Source organism: Mercenaria mercenaria, chromosome 10 (assembly GCF_021730395.1).
Source record: "Mercenaria mercenaria strain notata chromosome 10, MADL_Memer_1, whole genome shotgun sequence".
In the NCBI taxonomy this organism is placed as follows: domain Eukaryota; kingdom Metazoa; phylum Mollusca; class Bivalvia; order Venerida; family Veneridae; genus Mercenaria; species Mercenaria mercenaria.
This window is the reverse complement of record NC_069370.1, coordinates 2,238,307-2,256,978: the sequence shown is the minus strand read 5'-3', so window position 1 is coordinate 2,256,978 and position 18,672 is coordinate 2,238,307. Positions and strand designations below refer to the sequence as shown.

Genomic DNA, 18,672 nt, shown 5'->3' with positions numbered 1-18,672 from the left:
TTTAGTTTAAACCTGTGTGTTCTTACAATTAGAATTCAATTCTGTAATTTTTGTTTTTGATATATGACATTTGTGCTTTATGAAACATAACAAACAAGAGAGAACTTTAAAAATTGTATTTAAATATGATCTGACAACGTCTGTTAACCAACATGTTTACCTGGTACTAATTAATGTTGGTTAAGACAGGTTTTACTGTATTGTAATGTATTGAAGTTTGCTTTGATGATTTGTATACTGTAGATTGTGGAGACCTGGGAGCTCCGGATGGAGGTCAGATAGACTATCCAGATACAAACTATAATACACGTGCATCATACACATGTAACGTTGGTCACGATCTGAATGGAACAAATGTTAGAAGGTGTGGAGCAGATGGCAACTGGGATGGAAATGAGCCTGTTTGTCAAATAAAAGGTACCCAGTTTACCCCTTGCTAATATGTCAGCAAAGTTATTTAATAACCTTTAAATACGGCAGTGTAAGTTCAAGTGACTTTAATGGTTAATGCATTTATCAAATTCAATGCTCGTAAAAAGAATTTAGATAAAGCAATTGTATTGAATGTTCCAATATATGAACGCTGAAAAAATGGGTTTTTTTTAATTTGGTATATAATTACAGTGCAACCACAGGGAAACCTTGTGTCTTTTTAAACAGTTTGTTGCTATGTAAAATTTAATATACTGAGGGTTTCATCTAAATGGGGAAGAAAGAGTTCACCTTCGTAGAGGTGTATAATATTTCACAATGACTTGCAGAATTACTTGCATAATAATAGTTATGTGAAAAAAATGTCTTTGTCTTTAAGTTTGTTATTATGACATATACATCAACAGATTGTGGGTCACTTGGTGACCCTACTGATGGAAGTGTGGCTGCCCCGGTTACAACATACGGACAGACAGCAGTCTATACATGTGATACTGGTTATTACATAGCAACAGGGTCGGCAACTCGATACTGTGATGAAAGTGGACAGTGGAATGGGACAGAACCTACTTGTGTTATTTATGGTAACGTATCGTTTGGTTCATGTTGCAGAGGTGAAAAGTTCCATGTAAATGACTACGCAGAAGATACTTTGCCTCGATTAATTGCTCTTATCTTTGGGTTCTGGTTGGAGAACAAGTTTATACAGAATGTGCAACAAATAACACAGCTAACATTTACTAATATAATAACAGTCTGGTCAGGATCCATGCTGTTCGCTTTCAAAGCTTATTGCAGTTAGAGAAACCATTGGTGGACAGTATGGATCCTGACCAGACTACGCGGCAGGCTGGTCTGGATCCATGCTGGTCGCAAACGCATTATGTTGGATTTCTCATGGCGAGGCTCATATAACTGTTATATCTGATAAGGGTCTTGTTAAATGCATTTTATTCAAAGAAAAAAAAACAGCAATGACACTGTAAATTTCAGATTGTCAGTCACCTGATAATGGAACATTTTGCACTATGGCCTACACAACAACTACATATGGAAGTACTGCGGTATATGCATGTAATACAGGCTATTACAAGACAGCTGGAGACCTCACCAGAACCTGCGGAGATGGTATGTGGAATGGAACTGCACCAACCTGCACTATCAGAGGTAATGTAATGGTTCTAGACCTAGATCTGGGCCATGAAACCTAGATTGAATTATATAGCGAAATACATAAGGAATATACAATTAGTGTGTCACAGAAGGTAGATGTCCTGCAGACCCCCTGGGTTTATGCACAATATAAATTATTGTCATTTTAGTGTAAAGTGTAAAAACCAAGATTTGGCAGGTTTCTAATTTGTCTTATAATAGTTTCAAATATAGCCAAGAAATATCATCTTTAAATGGATTCGGCAGAATCTAGTTTTTATGACTCCCTTCGAGGAGGTGTATTGTTCTGTTCATCATTTAACTGGACTGTCAATCTGCCAGTAGAAATTTTAGTTTCTGACCAAGAACTAGAGAGCACTTTGGCCTACAAAGGTATGTTGTTGGGGTCAAAGATCAAGATGACAGGATACCTAGCTACCTCTAGCAGGCCATTATGGGTTGGTGACATCTACTTGTTTGGGATGCATCCTTTTGTTTATCACTCTTTGCATCTTGTTCATCAATCTTTGTGTCTTGTTCTTCACTTTTTGTCTGGTTCATCACTCTGTCATACTTCTGTTGACCTTTTGTCAGTTCATCACTCTTTGTGATTTGCTAATCACTCTTTTTGTTTGGTTTATCACTATACCAGCCTTTGGTTCATCACTCTGTGTGTCTGGTTATTTACTTCTTGTGTCTCGTTTATCACTTTTTGTGTCTCATTTTTCACTATGCCGTCCTTTTTATTCACTACCCTTTTGTTCATCACTCTTGTTTGTCTGGTTCATCATTCTTTGTGTCTGGTTCATCATTCTTTGTGTCTGATTCATCACTCTTTGTGTCTGGTTTATCACTATACCGTCCTTTTATTCACTACCCTTTTGTTCATCACTCTTTGGGTCTGGTTCATCTGTGTGTGTGTTTATCATCTTTCTGTTCAACATACTTGGGTTCACCACTCTTTGTGTCTGGCTCATAGCTCTTCCACTGTTAAGTAATTTAAATACAAATTGACAAAAATGTTCCTTTCCCTTGTGACATTGTGTTGACGCAAGACTCCATAACACCAAAGTCAAAGTCACATTGAGGTGCACTGTTTACAGTCTGTGTTGTGTCCAGTTTGTAACTCTGCACAACATTTTCTTCGCAAACAATTTGTCAGTAGAATTTCCAAAATATGTCTTTTGACAGTAGACTGCGGTAACTTTATTAACTTTCCTGTTTAAACAGACTGTGGTAGCCTCAGTAACCCAGTTGGTGGAACAGTAACAGCAATCCTGACCACGTACAGTGAAGTAGCTGTCTATGCATGTGACAGAGGGTATTATAACAATGGTGGTGATTCCGAGCGCACTTGTCAGGCAGATGGAATGTGGAATGGAACAGAACTTCAGTGTACAATATATGGTATGTCATAGTGTACAGTATATGGTATGTCATAGTGTACAATATATGGTATGTGTACAGTATATGGTATGTCATAGTGTACAATATATGGTATGTCATAGTGTAATATATATGGTATGTCATAGTGTACAATATATATGGTATGTCATAGTGTACAATATATATGGTATGTCATAGTGTACAATATATGGTATGTCATAGTGTACAGTATATGGTATGTCATAGTGTACAATATATATGGTATGTCATAGTGTACAATATATATGGTATGTCATTGTGTACAATATATATGGTATGTCATAGTGTACAATATATATGGTATGTCATTGTGTACAGTATATGGTATGTCATAGTGTACTATATATGGTATGTCATAGTGTACAATATATGGTATGTCATAGTGTACAATATATATGGTATGTCATAGTGTACAGTATATGGTATATCATAAGGTACAATATATGGTATGTCATAGTGTACAATATATGGTATGTCATAGTGTACAATATATATGGTATATCATAGTGTACAATATATGGTATGTCATTGTGTACAGTATATGGTATGTCATAGTGTACAATATATGGTATGTCATAGTGTACAATATATGGTATGTCATAGTGTATAATATATATGGTATATCATAGTGTACAATATATATGGTATATCATAGTGTACAGTATATGGTATGTCATAGTGTACAATATATATGGTATGTCATTGTGTACAATATATATGGTATGTCATAGTGTACAGTATATGGTATGTCATAGTGTACAGTATATGGTATGTCATAGTGTACAGTATATATGGTATGTCATTGTGTACAATATATATGGTTTGTCATAGTGTACAGTATATGGTATGTCATAGTGTACAGTATATGGTATGGTATGTCATAGTGTACAATATATATGGTATGTCATAGTGTACAATATATATGGTATGTCATAGTGTACAATATATATGGTATGTCATAGTGTACAGTATATATGGTATGTCATAGTGTACAGTATATATGGTATGTCAAAGTGTACAGTATATGGTATGTCATAGTGTACAATATATATGGTATGTCATATTGTACAGTATATGGTATGTCATAGTGTACAGTATATGGTATGTCATAGTGTACAATATATATGGTATGTCATAGTGTACAATATATGGTATGTCATAGTGTACAATATATATGGTATGTCATTGTGTACAATATATATGGTATGTCATAGTGTACAGTATATGGTATGTCATAGTGTACAATACATGGTATGTCATTGTGTACAATATATGGTATGTCATAATTTACAGTATATGGTATGTAATAGTGTACAATATATGGTATGTCATAGTGTACAATATATATGGTGTGTCATTGTGTACAGTATATGGTATGTCATAGTGTACAGTATGTGGTTAACAATTTAGTATTTGATGCTCTCATTCTAAAATTGTAATGTTTTTGGAGATGATATAAAAATTAATATTATTGAAAGCAAAGTAGAAGACTCAGTTTGAGGGCTAGGTGTGAAACAGTTGTATCTCCTGTGTTACAATGAGTTCAACCATTCTGCACTAAGCCCTCATATTTTTATGCCCCCGGCATCTACTGATGCCAGAGGCATATAGTGATTGTCCTGTCTGTTCGTCGGTCCGTACGAGGTTAACCAAATGGGACCGTTTCGTCTAGCTTCAATACCCCTAACTAGAATGACTTGATACTAATGCAGGTGTAACCTGTGACCATTCCTCATCTTCAGACATCACCTGACCTCAGTTTGACCTTGACCTTGAACTTGACATAGTTTTGAACTTAGGTTGCTTTGTATTTGCAAGGAGGCCACAGGGGGCATCAAGCGTTTATTGAATGCAGCTCCTTGTTTAGATAACTGTGAACTAAAATGTTGTTTAATGACCAAGCAGTAGTATGTACAGTCTGTTCATGATCTGCACTGTTCACTATTCAGCCAGTTTCTTTTTGGTAAGCACCCTTTTTAACAGTTAATGGTTATGTGCAAATTGGAAGTTCATTATAGAAATTTAGCAAGGTAAGGGTTAATGACCAGGCAGTAGTATGTTCCCTGATCTCATTGAATAAAATGTTTAGGATATAAAAACCTTTCTCTGCAGAGCCTCACATTTTATTATTTTATTCAACTCGTTTAATGAATTCAGTATGAAAAGACACTCCTGTAATATCCTCTATTTCTTTGTAGATTGTGGTGTTCCATCAAATGCTGTTTTTGGCACAGTCAATTACACTAGTACAACCTATGGTTCAGATGCCGTCTACTCGTGTAACAGGGGTTACTACACAAATGACACTGTAATAAGGACCTGCGGGAATGGGACGTGGTCTGGTTCAGTACCAACTTGCACTATATATGGTAATTAAGGGTAAATCTAGTTCAAACTTAAAAATCAGACTTCCTTTAACCTTTAACACTCTTGTTGTAAGCTAGGGTCATCATTAAGACTTCAAGAAAGTGTTTACTCTATACATTTTCTATATTATTTCTGCCACCAAGCAGTAAATGGTTCATTCATCCTAATATGCATCGCCATGTGACCTTGTGTAGCAGTTACCAATATTTCGCACACTTCATGCAATATTTTGCACACCTCCAGGTGTGTGAAATATCCTGATTTTATACTTCCAGATTTTACTAATTTAATAGTTTTTTCTAAAATCAGGAGAATTTACATAATCTCACTAGTATGGTTAAAAAAGTAGACTAAAATTTTATTTGAACACTAAAACTGTAATTCAAAAACGTTTTGGCATAGCGTAAAGCCTTCACCTAAATAACATTCTTAGTATATAAATATCTCCTTACGGCACTTAAGCCCGGTATAATAATTATAGGTTATTAGCTTTGTATCAGGAAATATGCACGAGTTCTTCTGCGGAAATATTGCGCGACTATAGGAGCACAATATTCTTCCGCTGAAGAACGAGTGCATATTTCCCGATGCAAAGATAATAACCTTTTTATTACATATGCATCTACACGTATAAATATAATGGAAATATCATAAATTTGTTCAATAGCCTGAACGGGATTGACAGTACTGTACTAAATAGAAAAAAATAGTGCAACAACAAGCACTGACTTACGTCACGCACCTGATATGAAATTCAGGCGTCAGTGTATGGAAAAATATTGACGTTTCCGGTACCAGTGTAACTTACGGGGAATAGAAAGGAGTATGTAATAATCTCAAATGCTGATGGTTTCCTCTGAGAATGATTGAAATTAAAAACCTGTATTTCTTATGGTTTCTTTTTATTAAGATTGTGGGGCACTTTCAACAAATGTCAGTCAAGGGTCAGTAAATATCTCAGGGTCAACTTACTTAGAGACAGCAGTATATACATGTGATACAGGGTACCTGATTTCTGGTTCCTCGAGCAACACTTTGACCTTGACCTGTGCAGCAGACGGTAGTTGGGATGCTGTAGAACCTACTTGTGATGCTGTTGGTAAGTTATACATGAGAAGTATTATTCTGATTTCTGGTTCCTGTAGCAACATGACCTTAACCTTTGCAGCAGATGGTAATTGGATTGATAGGGTAGCTACTTATGATCCTGTTTATAAGTTATACATGAGAAACGTTTTGACAGTTAAAACTGTTTTTTAATGCTTTGTTTTCAAAATTACTTTCTTTAACACAAACTGATTAGCATAGTATTGCAACAAATGTTAATTAATTAATTATGTCTCCCCCAGGAGACATATAGTTTTTGCCCTGTCCGTCCGTCCGTCCTTCCGTCCGTCCGCCCGTCCGTCCGTCCGTACGTCACACTTCATTTCCGAGCAATAACATGAGAACCATTTGACCTAGAACCTTCAAACTTCATAGGGTTGTAGGGCTGCTGGAGTAGACGACCCCTATTGTTTTTGGGGTCACTCCGTCAAATGTCAAGGTCACAGGGGCCTGAACATTGAAAACCATTTCCGATCAATAACTAGAAAACCACTCGACCCAGAATGTTTTAACTTCATAGGATGATTGGTCTTGAAGAGTAGATGACCCCTATTAGTTTTGGGGTCACTCTGTCAAAGGTCAAGGTCACAGGGGCCTGAACATTGAAACCATTTCCGATCAATAACTGGAGAACCACTTGACCCAGAATGTTGAAACTTCATAGGATGATTGGTCATAAAGAGTAGATGACCCCTATTGATTTTTGGGTCACTCCATCAAAGGTCAAGATCACAGGAGCCTGAACATGGAAAACCATTTCCGATCAATAACTAGAGAACCACTTGACCCAGAATGTTGAAACTTCATAGGATGATTGTACATGCAAAATAGATTACCCCTATCAATTTTGGGATCACTCCATCAAAGGTCAAGGTCACAGGGGCCTGAACATTGAAAACCATTTCCGGTCAGTAACTTGAGAACCACTTGACCCAGAATGTTGAAACTTAATAGGATGATTGGTCATGCAGAGTAGATGACCCCTAACGATTTTGGGGTCACTCTGTCAAAGGTCAAGGTCACAGGGGCCTGAACATTGAAAACCATTTCCGGTCAGTAACTTGAGAACCACTTGACCCAGAATGATGAAACTTCATAGGATGATTGGCCATGAAGAGTAGATGACCCCTATTGATCTTGGGGTCACTCCATCAAAGTTCAAGGTCACAGGGGCCTGAACATGGAAAACCATTTCCGATCAATAACTAGAGAACCACTTGACCCAGAATGTTGAAACTTCATAGGATGATTGGTCATGAAGAGTAGATGACCCCTATTGATTTTGTGGTCACTCCATCAAAGGTCAAGGTCACAGGGGCCTTAACATTGAAAACCATTTCCGGTCAGTAACTTGAGAACCACTTGACCCAGAATGTTGAAACTTCATAGGATGATTGATCATGAAGAGTAGATGACCCCTATTGATTTTGGGGTCACTCCATCAAAGGTCAAGGTCACAGGGGCCTGAACATGGAAAACCATTTCCGATCAATAACTAGAGAACCACTTGACTCAGAATGTTGAAGCTTCATAGGATGATTGTACATGCAGAGTAGATGACCCCTATCGATATTGGGGTCACTCCATTAAAGGTCAAGGTCACAGGGGCCTGAACATTGAAAACCATTTCCGGTCAGTAACTTGAGCACCACTTGACCCAGAATGATGAAACTTCGTAGGATGATTAGTCATGCAGAGTAGATGACCCCTAACGATTTTAGGGTCACTCTGTTAAAGGTCAAGGCCACAGGGGCCTGAACATGGAAAACCATTTCCAGTCAATAACTTGAGAACCTCTCGACCCAGAATGTTGAAACTTCATAGGATGATTGTTCATGCAGAGTAAATGACCCCTATTGTTTTTGGGGTCACTCCGTTAAAGGTCAAGGTCACAGGGGCCTGAACATTGAAAACCATTTCCGGTCAGTAACTTGAGCACCACTTGACCCAGAATGATGAAACTTCGTAGGATGATTAGTCATGCAGAGTAGATGACCCCTAACGATTTTAGGGTCACTCTGTTAAAGGTCAAGGCCACAGGGGCCTGAACATGGAAAACCATTTCCAGTCAATAACTTGAGAACCTCTCGACCCAGAATGTTGAAACTTCATAGGATGATTGTTCATGCAGAGTAAATGACCCCTATTGTTTTTGGGGTCACTCCGTTAAAGGTCAAGGTCACAGGGGCCTGAACATTGATAACCAGTTCCGATCAATAACTTGAGAACCACTTGACCCAGAATGTTGAAACTTCATAGGATGATTGAACATGCAGAGTAGATGACCCCTATTGATTTTGGGGTCAGTCTATTAAAGGTCAAGGTCACAGTGGCCTGTTTATGTAAAATCATTTTTTGGAAATAACTTGAGAACCACTTAACCTACAATGTTGAAACTTAGTAGGATGATTGGACATGCAGAGTAGATGACCCCTATTTATTTTGAGTTCACTTGATCAAAGGTCAAGGTCACAGGAGCCTGAACAGTGACTTGAGAACCACTAGGCCAAGAGTGTTGAAATTTAGCGGGATGACTGGACATGCCAAGTTGATGATCCCTATTGCAGCCAACCATCAGTGTCTCTTTGACTTTCGCTCCTGACCCCTATTGACTTCTTGCCTATAGGACTTTGCATTGGGGGAGACATGCGCTTTTTTACAAAAGCATTTTCTAGTTAATTAATTAATTGTATTATAATATCATCCAGACTGTGGTAGTATGGTGGCTCCATTCAATGGTGATGTAGATACCAGTGCTGGCACAGGGTATCTTGATGTAGCTGCTTACACATGTAACCATGGATACAGACTGTCAGGGAACAATACACGTACATGCCTCGCTGATGGAAGATGGAGTGATTCTGCTCCTGTGTGCATTATTTATGGTTAGAGACTGAACTTTATTTTAGAATATTTAATAATTTATGTCTTGCTCATATGCAATTATTGTAAGCTTGTGCCAAAAATATATTCCTAAAGTTGACTTCCTTAGCTATTACTAGCTGTAAGGTCTTTATATAATGTGAACTACATTCATCTATCTTAAAACCAAAAAAAAAAAAATCCCCTTATCTCCTTAGCTAAACATAATTTCATAGAATTTTTTTTTTGCTTATTTACATAATAATGAGATTGAAAAGACAGTAAGCTAATTTATAGCTTTCTTGAAGAGCTTGTAAAACCAAGGCAAACTTAACAGTGTAACTTTACAAGAGAGATATTCACTTTTTGTCGGCTGTATGGGTGGGTTTTGATAAAAGTTACTTGACTGAAATTAACAAAATGTCTAAATGTCTTAAAAATACAAATATACCATCTGTTTCAGACTGTGGGTTTCCACCACAGTTAGTCAACGGTTCCGTATCTGTCACTGTAACAACGTTTTCAGCAACAGTAGTGTACCAGTGTGACATTGGATACTACCAGAGTGCTGGTGATGATGTTAGAACTTGTGTACATGGAGGTTCCTGGAATGGAACACAACCCACTTGTACACTGTATGGTAAGTACCATTGGTATATATAGGGGATACTTGTTTGCTTCAGTGTAAAATTCAAGTATCTTTCATGCGTGAACACCAGATGCAATATTTTTTTTTGGGGGGGGGGGGGGGGGGGGGCATATTTTTTTGCCCTGTCCTTCAGTCTGTTTGTCAGTTACACTTCATTTCCGATCAATAACTTGAGAACCACTTGACCCAGAATGAATGTTGAAACTTCATAGGATGATTGGACATGCAGAGTAGATGACCCCTAAAGATTTTGGGTTCACTCTATTAAAGGTCAAGGTCACAGGGGCCTGAACACGGAAAACCATTTCTGATCAGTAACTTGAGAACCACTTGACCCAAAATGTTGAAACTTACAGGATGATTGGATATGTAGAGTAGCTGGCCCCTATTGATTTTAGGGTCACTTTATTAAAGGCCAAGGTCACAGCGGACAGAACATGGAAATCCATTTCTGGTCAGTAACTTGAGAACCATTTGACCTAGAACCTTCAAACTTTATAGGGTGGCAGGGCTTATGGAGTAGATGACCCCTTTTGATCTTGGGGTCTTTTTGTAAAGGTCATATTATTTTTGTGGTTACTAGATCAAAGGTCAAGGTCACAGGTGCCTGAACATGGAAAAACGTTTCTTATCAATAACTTCAGAACCACTAGACCCAGAATGCTGAAACTTCATAGGATGACCTCTATTGCATTTTGGGTCATTTGGTCAAAAGTCAAGGTCACAGGGTGCAGAAGCTGGAAAACCGTTTCCGATCAGTTACTTGAGAACCATTTGATCCAGAACCTTCAAACTTCATAGGATGATAGGACTTAAAGAGTAGATGACCCTTTATCATGTTAGGGGTCACTTGAGCTAAGGTCCAGGTCACAGGGGCCTGAACATAGAAAACTCTTTCCAATTAATTACTTGAGAACCACTTGACACAGAATGTTGAAACTTAATAGGATGATTGGACTTGCAGAGTAGATGACCTCTAGTGATTTTGGGATCACTCAATCAAAGGTCAAGGACACATGGGCTTTAACATGGAAAACCATTTCCAATTCATAACTTGAGAACCACTGGGCCCAGAATGAAAAAACTTAGTGGGATGATTGGACATGCCAAGTAGATGATCCATATTGCAGCCAACCATAAGTGTCTCTTTCACTTTTGCTCCTGTCCCCTATTGACTTCTTGCCTGTACGGCTATGCATTGGGGGAGACGTGCGCTTTTCTACAAAAGCATCTTCTAGTTTAACGAGTGGCATAGCCATAAGTGAAAATATAAGATATGGTGTTCATGAGTGAAAGACATTTTTAATTTTACATGTAAAACAAACAAATTTTCTTTTTATTTCATGTTTTGACTAAAATTACTGATTCTGTAGTCTCTTGCCAGTGAAAAATATATTTGATATTTTTCTCTGTGAAAATACCTAGCCCCAATTTCAAGAAAATACTTTACTTTGTTAATTGACTTAAGTAAGTTAGTTTGCTTAAGTTTTTACTTTCCTTAAGCAAATTAATACTTGAGTCAGTTAACAAACTTAAGTATTTTCATGAAATCGGGGCCAGATATATTTCACTCTAATATTTCAATAATTCACCGAAAAAGATGTTATAAACAGTTATATTATTAGATATTATAATGAATGATATTAGGTCACTTCACTCTTTGTTTGTTGTAAGAACTGTCAGTTGATAAATGGTTTCCAATCAGTAATTGAAGAAGACATGAACCAGTGATTATCAGACTTCATTGGATGATTACATTTGGTCAGTAGATGACCAGTCAAAGGGTTGGTCAGTAGATGACCAGTCAAAGGGACCTTTAGATTGAAAACTGTTTCTGTTTAGAATAGGGAATGCTTGGGTTTGTGGTAAGTAGATAACTGCTATTGTCTTGAGGGTATTTATACCACAATATTCACTACCTAGCATTTAGTTCAAATAACAGTCTTTCAGATTGGTATGTATTTTTGAAAAGATACTCATGAGTAAAATTTAATTTTCAGATTGTGGATTGTTGTCAGATCCCACTGATGGAGAAGTTAATGTTACAGGGCAGACATATGGAGAAATGGCGAGATATACATGTAATACAGGGTATTACAAGACTGCAGGGGACAGCACTAGAGCCTGTGGTAATGGAACATGGAGTGGAGATGAGCCCACATGCTCTATTAGAGGTTAGGATTTTACATTGTGTAAACTGAATTTTCTATAAAATCCATTTTTTCTGTGGATGTCCTTGTTTCAAAATGATCTTGACAAAAAGAATGATAAAGATAAGCTTTGTTCATCATGGCATATGCTGAACAAACAACATGTGCTACAAAGCTCTTGTGCCACCAACAAGGTATCTGCTTACAAATACCTAAACAGGCAATGTCGCCACATATGAAACCGATATGATTATCATATGATTTTCGTATGAGACCTTTCATATGCTAATCATAAAAAAAAGAGCCGCGTATGATAAGCATATGATATCAGTTTATGATTCTCATATGAAAATTATATCAGTTTCATATGGAATGATTAGCATATGAATTTCATATGGTAATCATTTCATATGAGAATCATATGTGGGAAAATTGGCTATATAGGTATATTTTACCACCTGGTACAATATCCTAATGATACTGAGTGACAACAGAACTATTACTGCAGTTTTTCACTTCTTTTGTATGTTTGGCAGGGATTGAACCTACAACGAACATGTACTATCTTATAGCTGTTGAGGTTGTACATAATCTTTGGTTTTCTCGACAGCTTAGCTCAATAGGGGGAGCACAGATCTACAGATCTTCTGGTCATGCTTAAGTTCTCTGTGATGATTTGATAAAAGACATTGTGTCTGAAATAATTCTTCCTCAACCTCTGATTCATGTGGGGAAGTTGGTAATTACTTGCATAGAACAGGTTTGTACCAGAATAGAATTTAGGAACACTGGTTAGGTTAATTGTCTGCTGTTACATAACTGAAATAATGTTGAAAAACCATTACCCGGTTGTTAAGCCCAAAACAACCAAATAAACATCTACATTTATTTTGTTGTGCCAGATGAAATAAGTTAAATGAAAAATCCTCTTTCCTGTTCAGACTGTGGTCAGTTACAAGATCCACCAAATGGACAGGTGTTTTTGAATGGTAGTACAACCTACATGCAAGTTGCAAACTATTCATGCAACACTGGTTTCCATAGGAGCAGAGGAGACAGCCTACGTACATGTGAAGCAGATGGAAACTGGAATGGAACAGAGTTGATTTGCATTATTTACGGTTTGTTTTCCCAAATTACTTTTATTATAAATATAATTTTCAATGCATTAAATACAGGGGCTTCCAAGCTAAATTGTAGACATTGTGGATAAGAAGAAGAGCAACATCAATTCAGGCTTTCATCATCAATCAGTATAGCATATAGGAACACACATGGAAAATTGAAGTAATATCTTTGAGAACTACAAGTCTACATCATGCTTATATGGCTGATATCTTAACATCATTACTGTCTGCTGCATGTAGCGACATGCTTTCTAGAATACTCCTCTGCGTGCTCAGTGTACTTTTTATAGCTGCGCAACCTGTCACACAGATACGTGTAACATTGATAAATCGTTACAGAAGTGCTGGAGAATTTCATTGAGTACTGTTTCCTGCAAAACATAACTTCTTAAAATTATACTTTCTGGAATTGAAGATATATTTACATTTTATAAAAATGTCTTTATTTCGAAAAAAAGTCATCAGCCAGTCATGCAGATACATGCATCGATTTAAGGTAAATCTAAAAATGTTTATGATTTATGCTGAAGTTGTTAACAAAGAACTAAACTATGTAAATTAATTATGAACTATCTGCTGTATTTTAATCTTTCTTCAATGGCTGACCGAGTGGTCACTTGCCCCTAATTGATTTGTGTTTGAGCCTCACTTGAGGCGTTGAATTCTTAATGTGAAGGAGCCATTCAGCTGGCTTACAGAAGGTCAGTGGTCATACCCAGGTGCCTGCTCTTGATGAAAATGCACAGAGGGATGCCTGGGGTCTTCCTTCACCATCAAAGCTGGAAAGTCACCATATGACCTATAATTGTGTTTGTGCAACGCTAAACCAAACAAATGTAATAATATGTAGTAATAATCTTTTAAAGTACACAGAATTTGACACAAATCTCTTAACATTTGACATAGGTCATGGCCATATCTATTTCTGTAAATTGCAACACGCAATCTTTGCAGACTGTGGTTCTCTGTCTGACATTGGAGATGGTGATGTGACGTTAACTGGAACTACTTTCAACGAGACAGCTACATACACATGTGACCCTGGCTATTATATCAGTACTGGTGATATAACTAGGACTTGTATGGAGGGCTTCTGGAGTGGTGCTCAACCTGTCTGTACAATATATGGTCAGTATATAGTTCTATCTTTATCACAATATTAACACTCGGCTGAATATATAATCTATTATTGTGAAAATTATACCATAAAACCATTGGATGTGTATAATTTACATTAGTTAAGTGACAGCAGCTTGCCTTCAGTGGTTTTTAGCACAACTAAAGTATATTTGGACAGGGACGTAGCCTGAATGCCATTATTAATGCTAAGGAGTGCTAGCACGTACTCAGTCATTTATATCACTTGCATATGAAATAATGATTTTAATGAATGTTTTATCACAACACTGAGTAAAAATTACAGTTTGATCATTAACTAAGTTATTTTGCCAGTTTCTCGATATTGGCCTTGCTTATAGGATTCTTATCATATGCAAGTTTTGTTACTGTTAACAGTGAGGTATGTAGTAATTTTGTTATCAAAACTATCAGTCATGCATGCTTTTATCCAAAAAAGAAATATATTGATAAAATATGTCTGATAAATGGACTTCAGAAACATCTTTTATCTACGAAAGCGTACTGTGTTATTGTATAAAGTAAATGTTTCACAGTTTTAATCAAAACCTTGTTTTATTTCTGTCAACAGACTGTGGATCAGCTGGCACATTGGTTAATGGACGAGTAGTTGCCACAGGAACCAAGTATATGGATAGAGCAACGTACACATGCAACACTGGCTATTTAATAAATGGAACAGAATCACCTATTGTTATGCTAGTGTGCCTGGATGGTGGAGATTGGAGTGGCCAGTTTCCTACTTGCTTTTATGTTGGTATGTAACATTTTCTGCTCCATGTTAACCGACAGCTCCATGTCTTCTTTACAGGTCGTACTGCTGTTTGCACTGTTTTGACAGTCTCCTCGAGGCTCTGTACTGCCATCTACTCAAAAACTTTATACTGTCCACTTTAGGCACTGTTCTGACTGTCTAGTCTAGTCTGTACAGACTGCCTACTCAAGGCTCTGTGCTGACTATCTACTCAAGGCCTAGTATGTACTGTCTAATTAAGGCTTGGTGCAGACTGTCTAATTAACACTTTACTGACTATCTGCTCAAGGCTCAATATGTACTGTCTAATTAAGGCTTGGTGCAGACTGTCTGATTAACACTTTACTGACTATCTACTCAAAGCCCAGTATGTACTGTCTAATTAAGGCTTGCTGAAGACTGTCTAATTAACACTTTACTGACTATCTACTCAAAGCCCAGTATGTACTGTCTACTCAAGGCTTTGTACAGACTGTCTAATTAACACTTTACTGGCTATCTACTCAAGGCCCAGTATGTACTGTCTAATTAAGGCTTGCTGAAGACTGTCTAATTAACACTTTACTGACTATCTACTCAAGGCCCTGTATGTACTGTCTAATCAAGGCTTGGTGCAAACTGTCCAAATAACACTTTACTGACTATCTACTCAAAGCCCAGTATGTACTCTCTACTTAAGGCTTGGGACAGACTGTATAAATAATACTTCTCCGAGCTCCCTGGTGCGTGCACGTCGCGGAGAGGGCACATATGGCGCTAACTGGGTCAGCGCCCTAACTAGGTCAACGCCTGATCTAGTTAGCGTCACATGACGAAAACCAGGGAGTGTGGCCGTGGAAAGGGGACATCGGCTGAGCTTCATCTTGCCTACTTGCCTTCGTGTTGGACCTCTCTTCTACAACCGGAGTGCCGGGTCTGGTTGATCCCGGCCAACTCGATGCCGGATTACCATCTCTGAGGGATCTTCCGGTTTTGATACATTTCGGTTCGCCTATCGAAACGGTTGCTTGCCATTTGGCCGGAAAACTTCAGCTGGTTCATCGACGAGGTTGATGTTGGCTCAGAACCCCCGACTCGATGCCGGATTACCATCTCTGGGGCCTATCAATATCGACCACAGCTGGTTCATCGACAAGGTGGGACCTCTGGACCAGGCCTCCAGATGCGACACTTCGGGCAAGACAGTTGGTGGAGGCGACGTACAACGCGGTGACGACGGGGCGAGATGGAGAACAGCCGATGAGACCGTTAAAAACGTAGATGAGATAATAGCGATGACAACAACATTAAGAAGACACACACATAATGCTACATAATCATGATGACACACATAACAGAAGAAACATAACAGCGATGAAAACTAACTGATGTGCTATAACGGGAGAGATGAAAAGACGATGTACGAGGAGGAGGAGAAGAATAATTGTAGATATGCTTGCCCATATGGTCTCAACCGGTGGCGAGGGTAAAGAAACTCAACACACACACAAAGTATAAATACTTTACTGACTATCTACTCAAGGCCCAGTATGTACTGTCTAATCAAGGCATGGTACAGACTGTCTAAATAACACTTTACTGACTATCTACTCAAGGCCCAGTATGTACTGTCTACTCAAGGCTTGGTACAGACTGTCTAATAAACACCTTATTGACTGTCTACTCAAGGCCCAATATGTACTGTCTAATCAAGGCTTGGTGCAGACTGTCCAAATAACACTTTACTGACTATCTACTCAAAGCCCAGTATGTACTCTCTACTTAAGGCTTGGGACAGACTGTATAAATAATACTTTACTGACTCTCTACTCAAGGCCCAGTATGTACTGTCTAATCAAGGCATGGTACAGACTGTCTAAATAACACTTTACTGACTATCTACTCAAAGTTCAGTATGTACTGTCTAATCAAGGCTTGGTACAGACTGTCTTATAAACACTTTTCTGACTGTCTGCTCAAGGCCCTGTATGTACTGTCTAATCAAGGCTTGATACAGACTGTCTAAATAACACTTTACTGACTATCTACTCAAGGCCCAGTATGTACTGTCTACTCAAGGCTTGGGACAGACTGTCTAATTAACACTTCACTGACTATCTACTCTGTAACTGGGTCCAGTATGTACTGTCTACTCAAGGCTTGGTATAGACTATCTAATTAACACTTTACTGACTATCTACTCAAGGCCCAGAAAGTACTTTCTTACTTTTACTGACCATCTACTCAAGGCCTAGTATGTACTGTCTACTCAAGGCTTGGGTACAGACTGTCTAATAAACACTTTACTGACTATCTACTCAAGGCACAGAATGTACTGTCTACTTAAGGCTCCTTACAGACTATCTGATTAACACTTTACTTTCTATCTGCTGTTAATATCGTGTAGCGGCTGTCTACTCAAGGTCTTGTACTGGTGTCGTACTCAAGGCTCTGCACTGTCAGAGGCTTTCTACAAAATGTCTACTAAACATGCTCTGTAGGTGTAGTCTACCCAATGCTGTATACTAACTGTCTGTCTACTGAAGGCACTATGTTGCCTGTCTACTGAAGGCACTGTTGGCTGTCAGCTGAAGGCTTAGTACTATTTGTCAACTGGAGGCTCTCGGCGGACTCTTGGTGCAAGGCAGTGTAAAAGTTTCAAAGTCTTTTCTTCAGTATGCTGTTGAAGGCAGTGCTGTCTTACATATCACATGTTTTATGTAATACTGGTTATTATCCCCCGACGAAAGTCAGAGGGATATAGTTTTGGCATTGTCCGTCAGTCCGTCCTTCCGTCCGTCTTTCCGTCTGTCCTTCCGTCCGTCTTTCCATCCGTCCGTCCAGAGCCATATCTAGGAAATGGTTGGGAATATTTATTTAAAACTTCATATACATGTTCACCACTATGAGTTCTCGCGGCCCGTGAAGTTTCAGTCAGATTGCCTAAGTAACACCAGAGTTATGGCCCTTAGAAGTTTCTAGTGTTAACTATATAGGGTACTATAAATATGGCAATTTCTGCATCATAACTTTTGATATATTTGACCTAGAACTATGAAACTTAAACAGAATTTAGATCACCATAATGTGATTGTGTACACACAACTTCATTCGGATTTATTTGTAAATTAAGAGTTATTGCTCTTTAATTGTATAAAAATCCACATATTTGTACATAACAAACTTACCATTTGGTAGAATTTCATTAAATTTCTTTCATTCTTTTCCATGAACATTTATTGTAAACATGTGAAGTTGTGTACCCACACCTGGTCACCCCTTTACCTTGATCACACACCTCGCCCCCTATCCCCCCCACCCCCCCCCCCCCCCAAAAAAAAAAAATTCCTTATTTTAGATTTTTTTCAAACAAACTTCATGTACATGTTCACCGCTATGAGGTTATGGGGCCCATCAAGTTTCAGACAGATTGCCCAAGTAACACCAGAGTTATGGCCCTTAGAAGTTTCTAGTGTTAACTATATAGGGTACTATAGGTATGGCAATTTCTGCATCATAACATTTGGGGAT

General features: G+C 38.1%; 1 protein-coding gene across 1 annotated transcript in view; it reads left to right on the top strand.

Moving 5' to 3' along the window:
* LOC123559912 (CUB and sushi domain-containing protein 3-like) overlaps positions 1–18,672 on the top strand; it is a 156,775-nt gene that overhangs the window by 69,373 nt on the left and 68,730 nt on the right. Inside the window, exons 27-38 of the mRNA XM_053516658.1 lie at positions 244–417; positions 840–1,016; positions 1,426–1,599; positions 2,815–2,991; positions 5,208–5,378; positions 6,287–6,475; positions 9,192–9,368; positions 9,809–9,985; positions 11,995–12,168; positions 13,086–13,265; positions 14,226–14,399; positions 14,980–15,165. Coding sequence (XP_053372633.1) covers positions 244–417; positions 840–1,016; positions 1,426–1,599; positions 2,815–2,991; positions 5,208–5,378; positions 6,287–6,475; positions 9,192–9,368; positions 9,809–9,985; positions 11,995–12,168; positions 13,086–13,265; positions 14,226–14,399; positions 14,980–15,165 — 2,130 coding nt within the window. The remainder of the gene's footprint in view (positions 1–243; positions 418–839; positions 1,017–1,425; positions 1,600–2,814; positions 2,992–5,207; positions 5,379–6,286; positions 6,476–9,191; positions 9,369–9,808; positions 9,986–11,994; positions 12,169–13,085; positions 13,266–14,225; positions 14,400–14,979; positions 15,166–18,672) is intronic.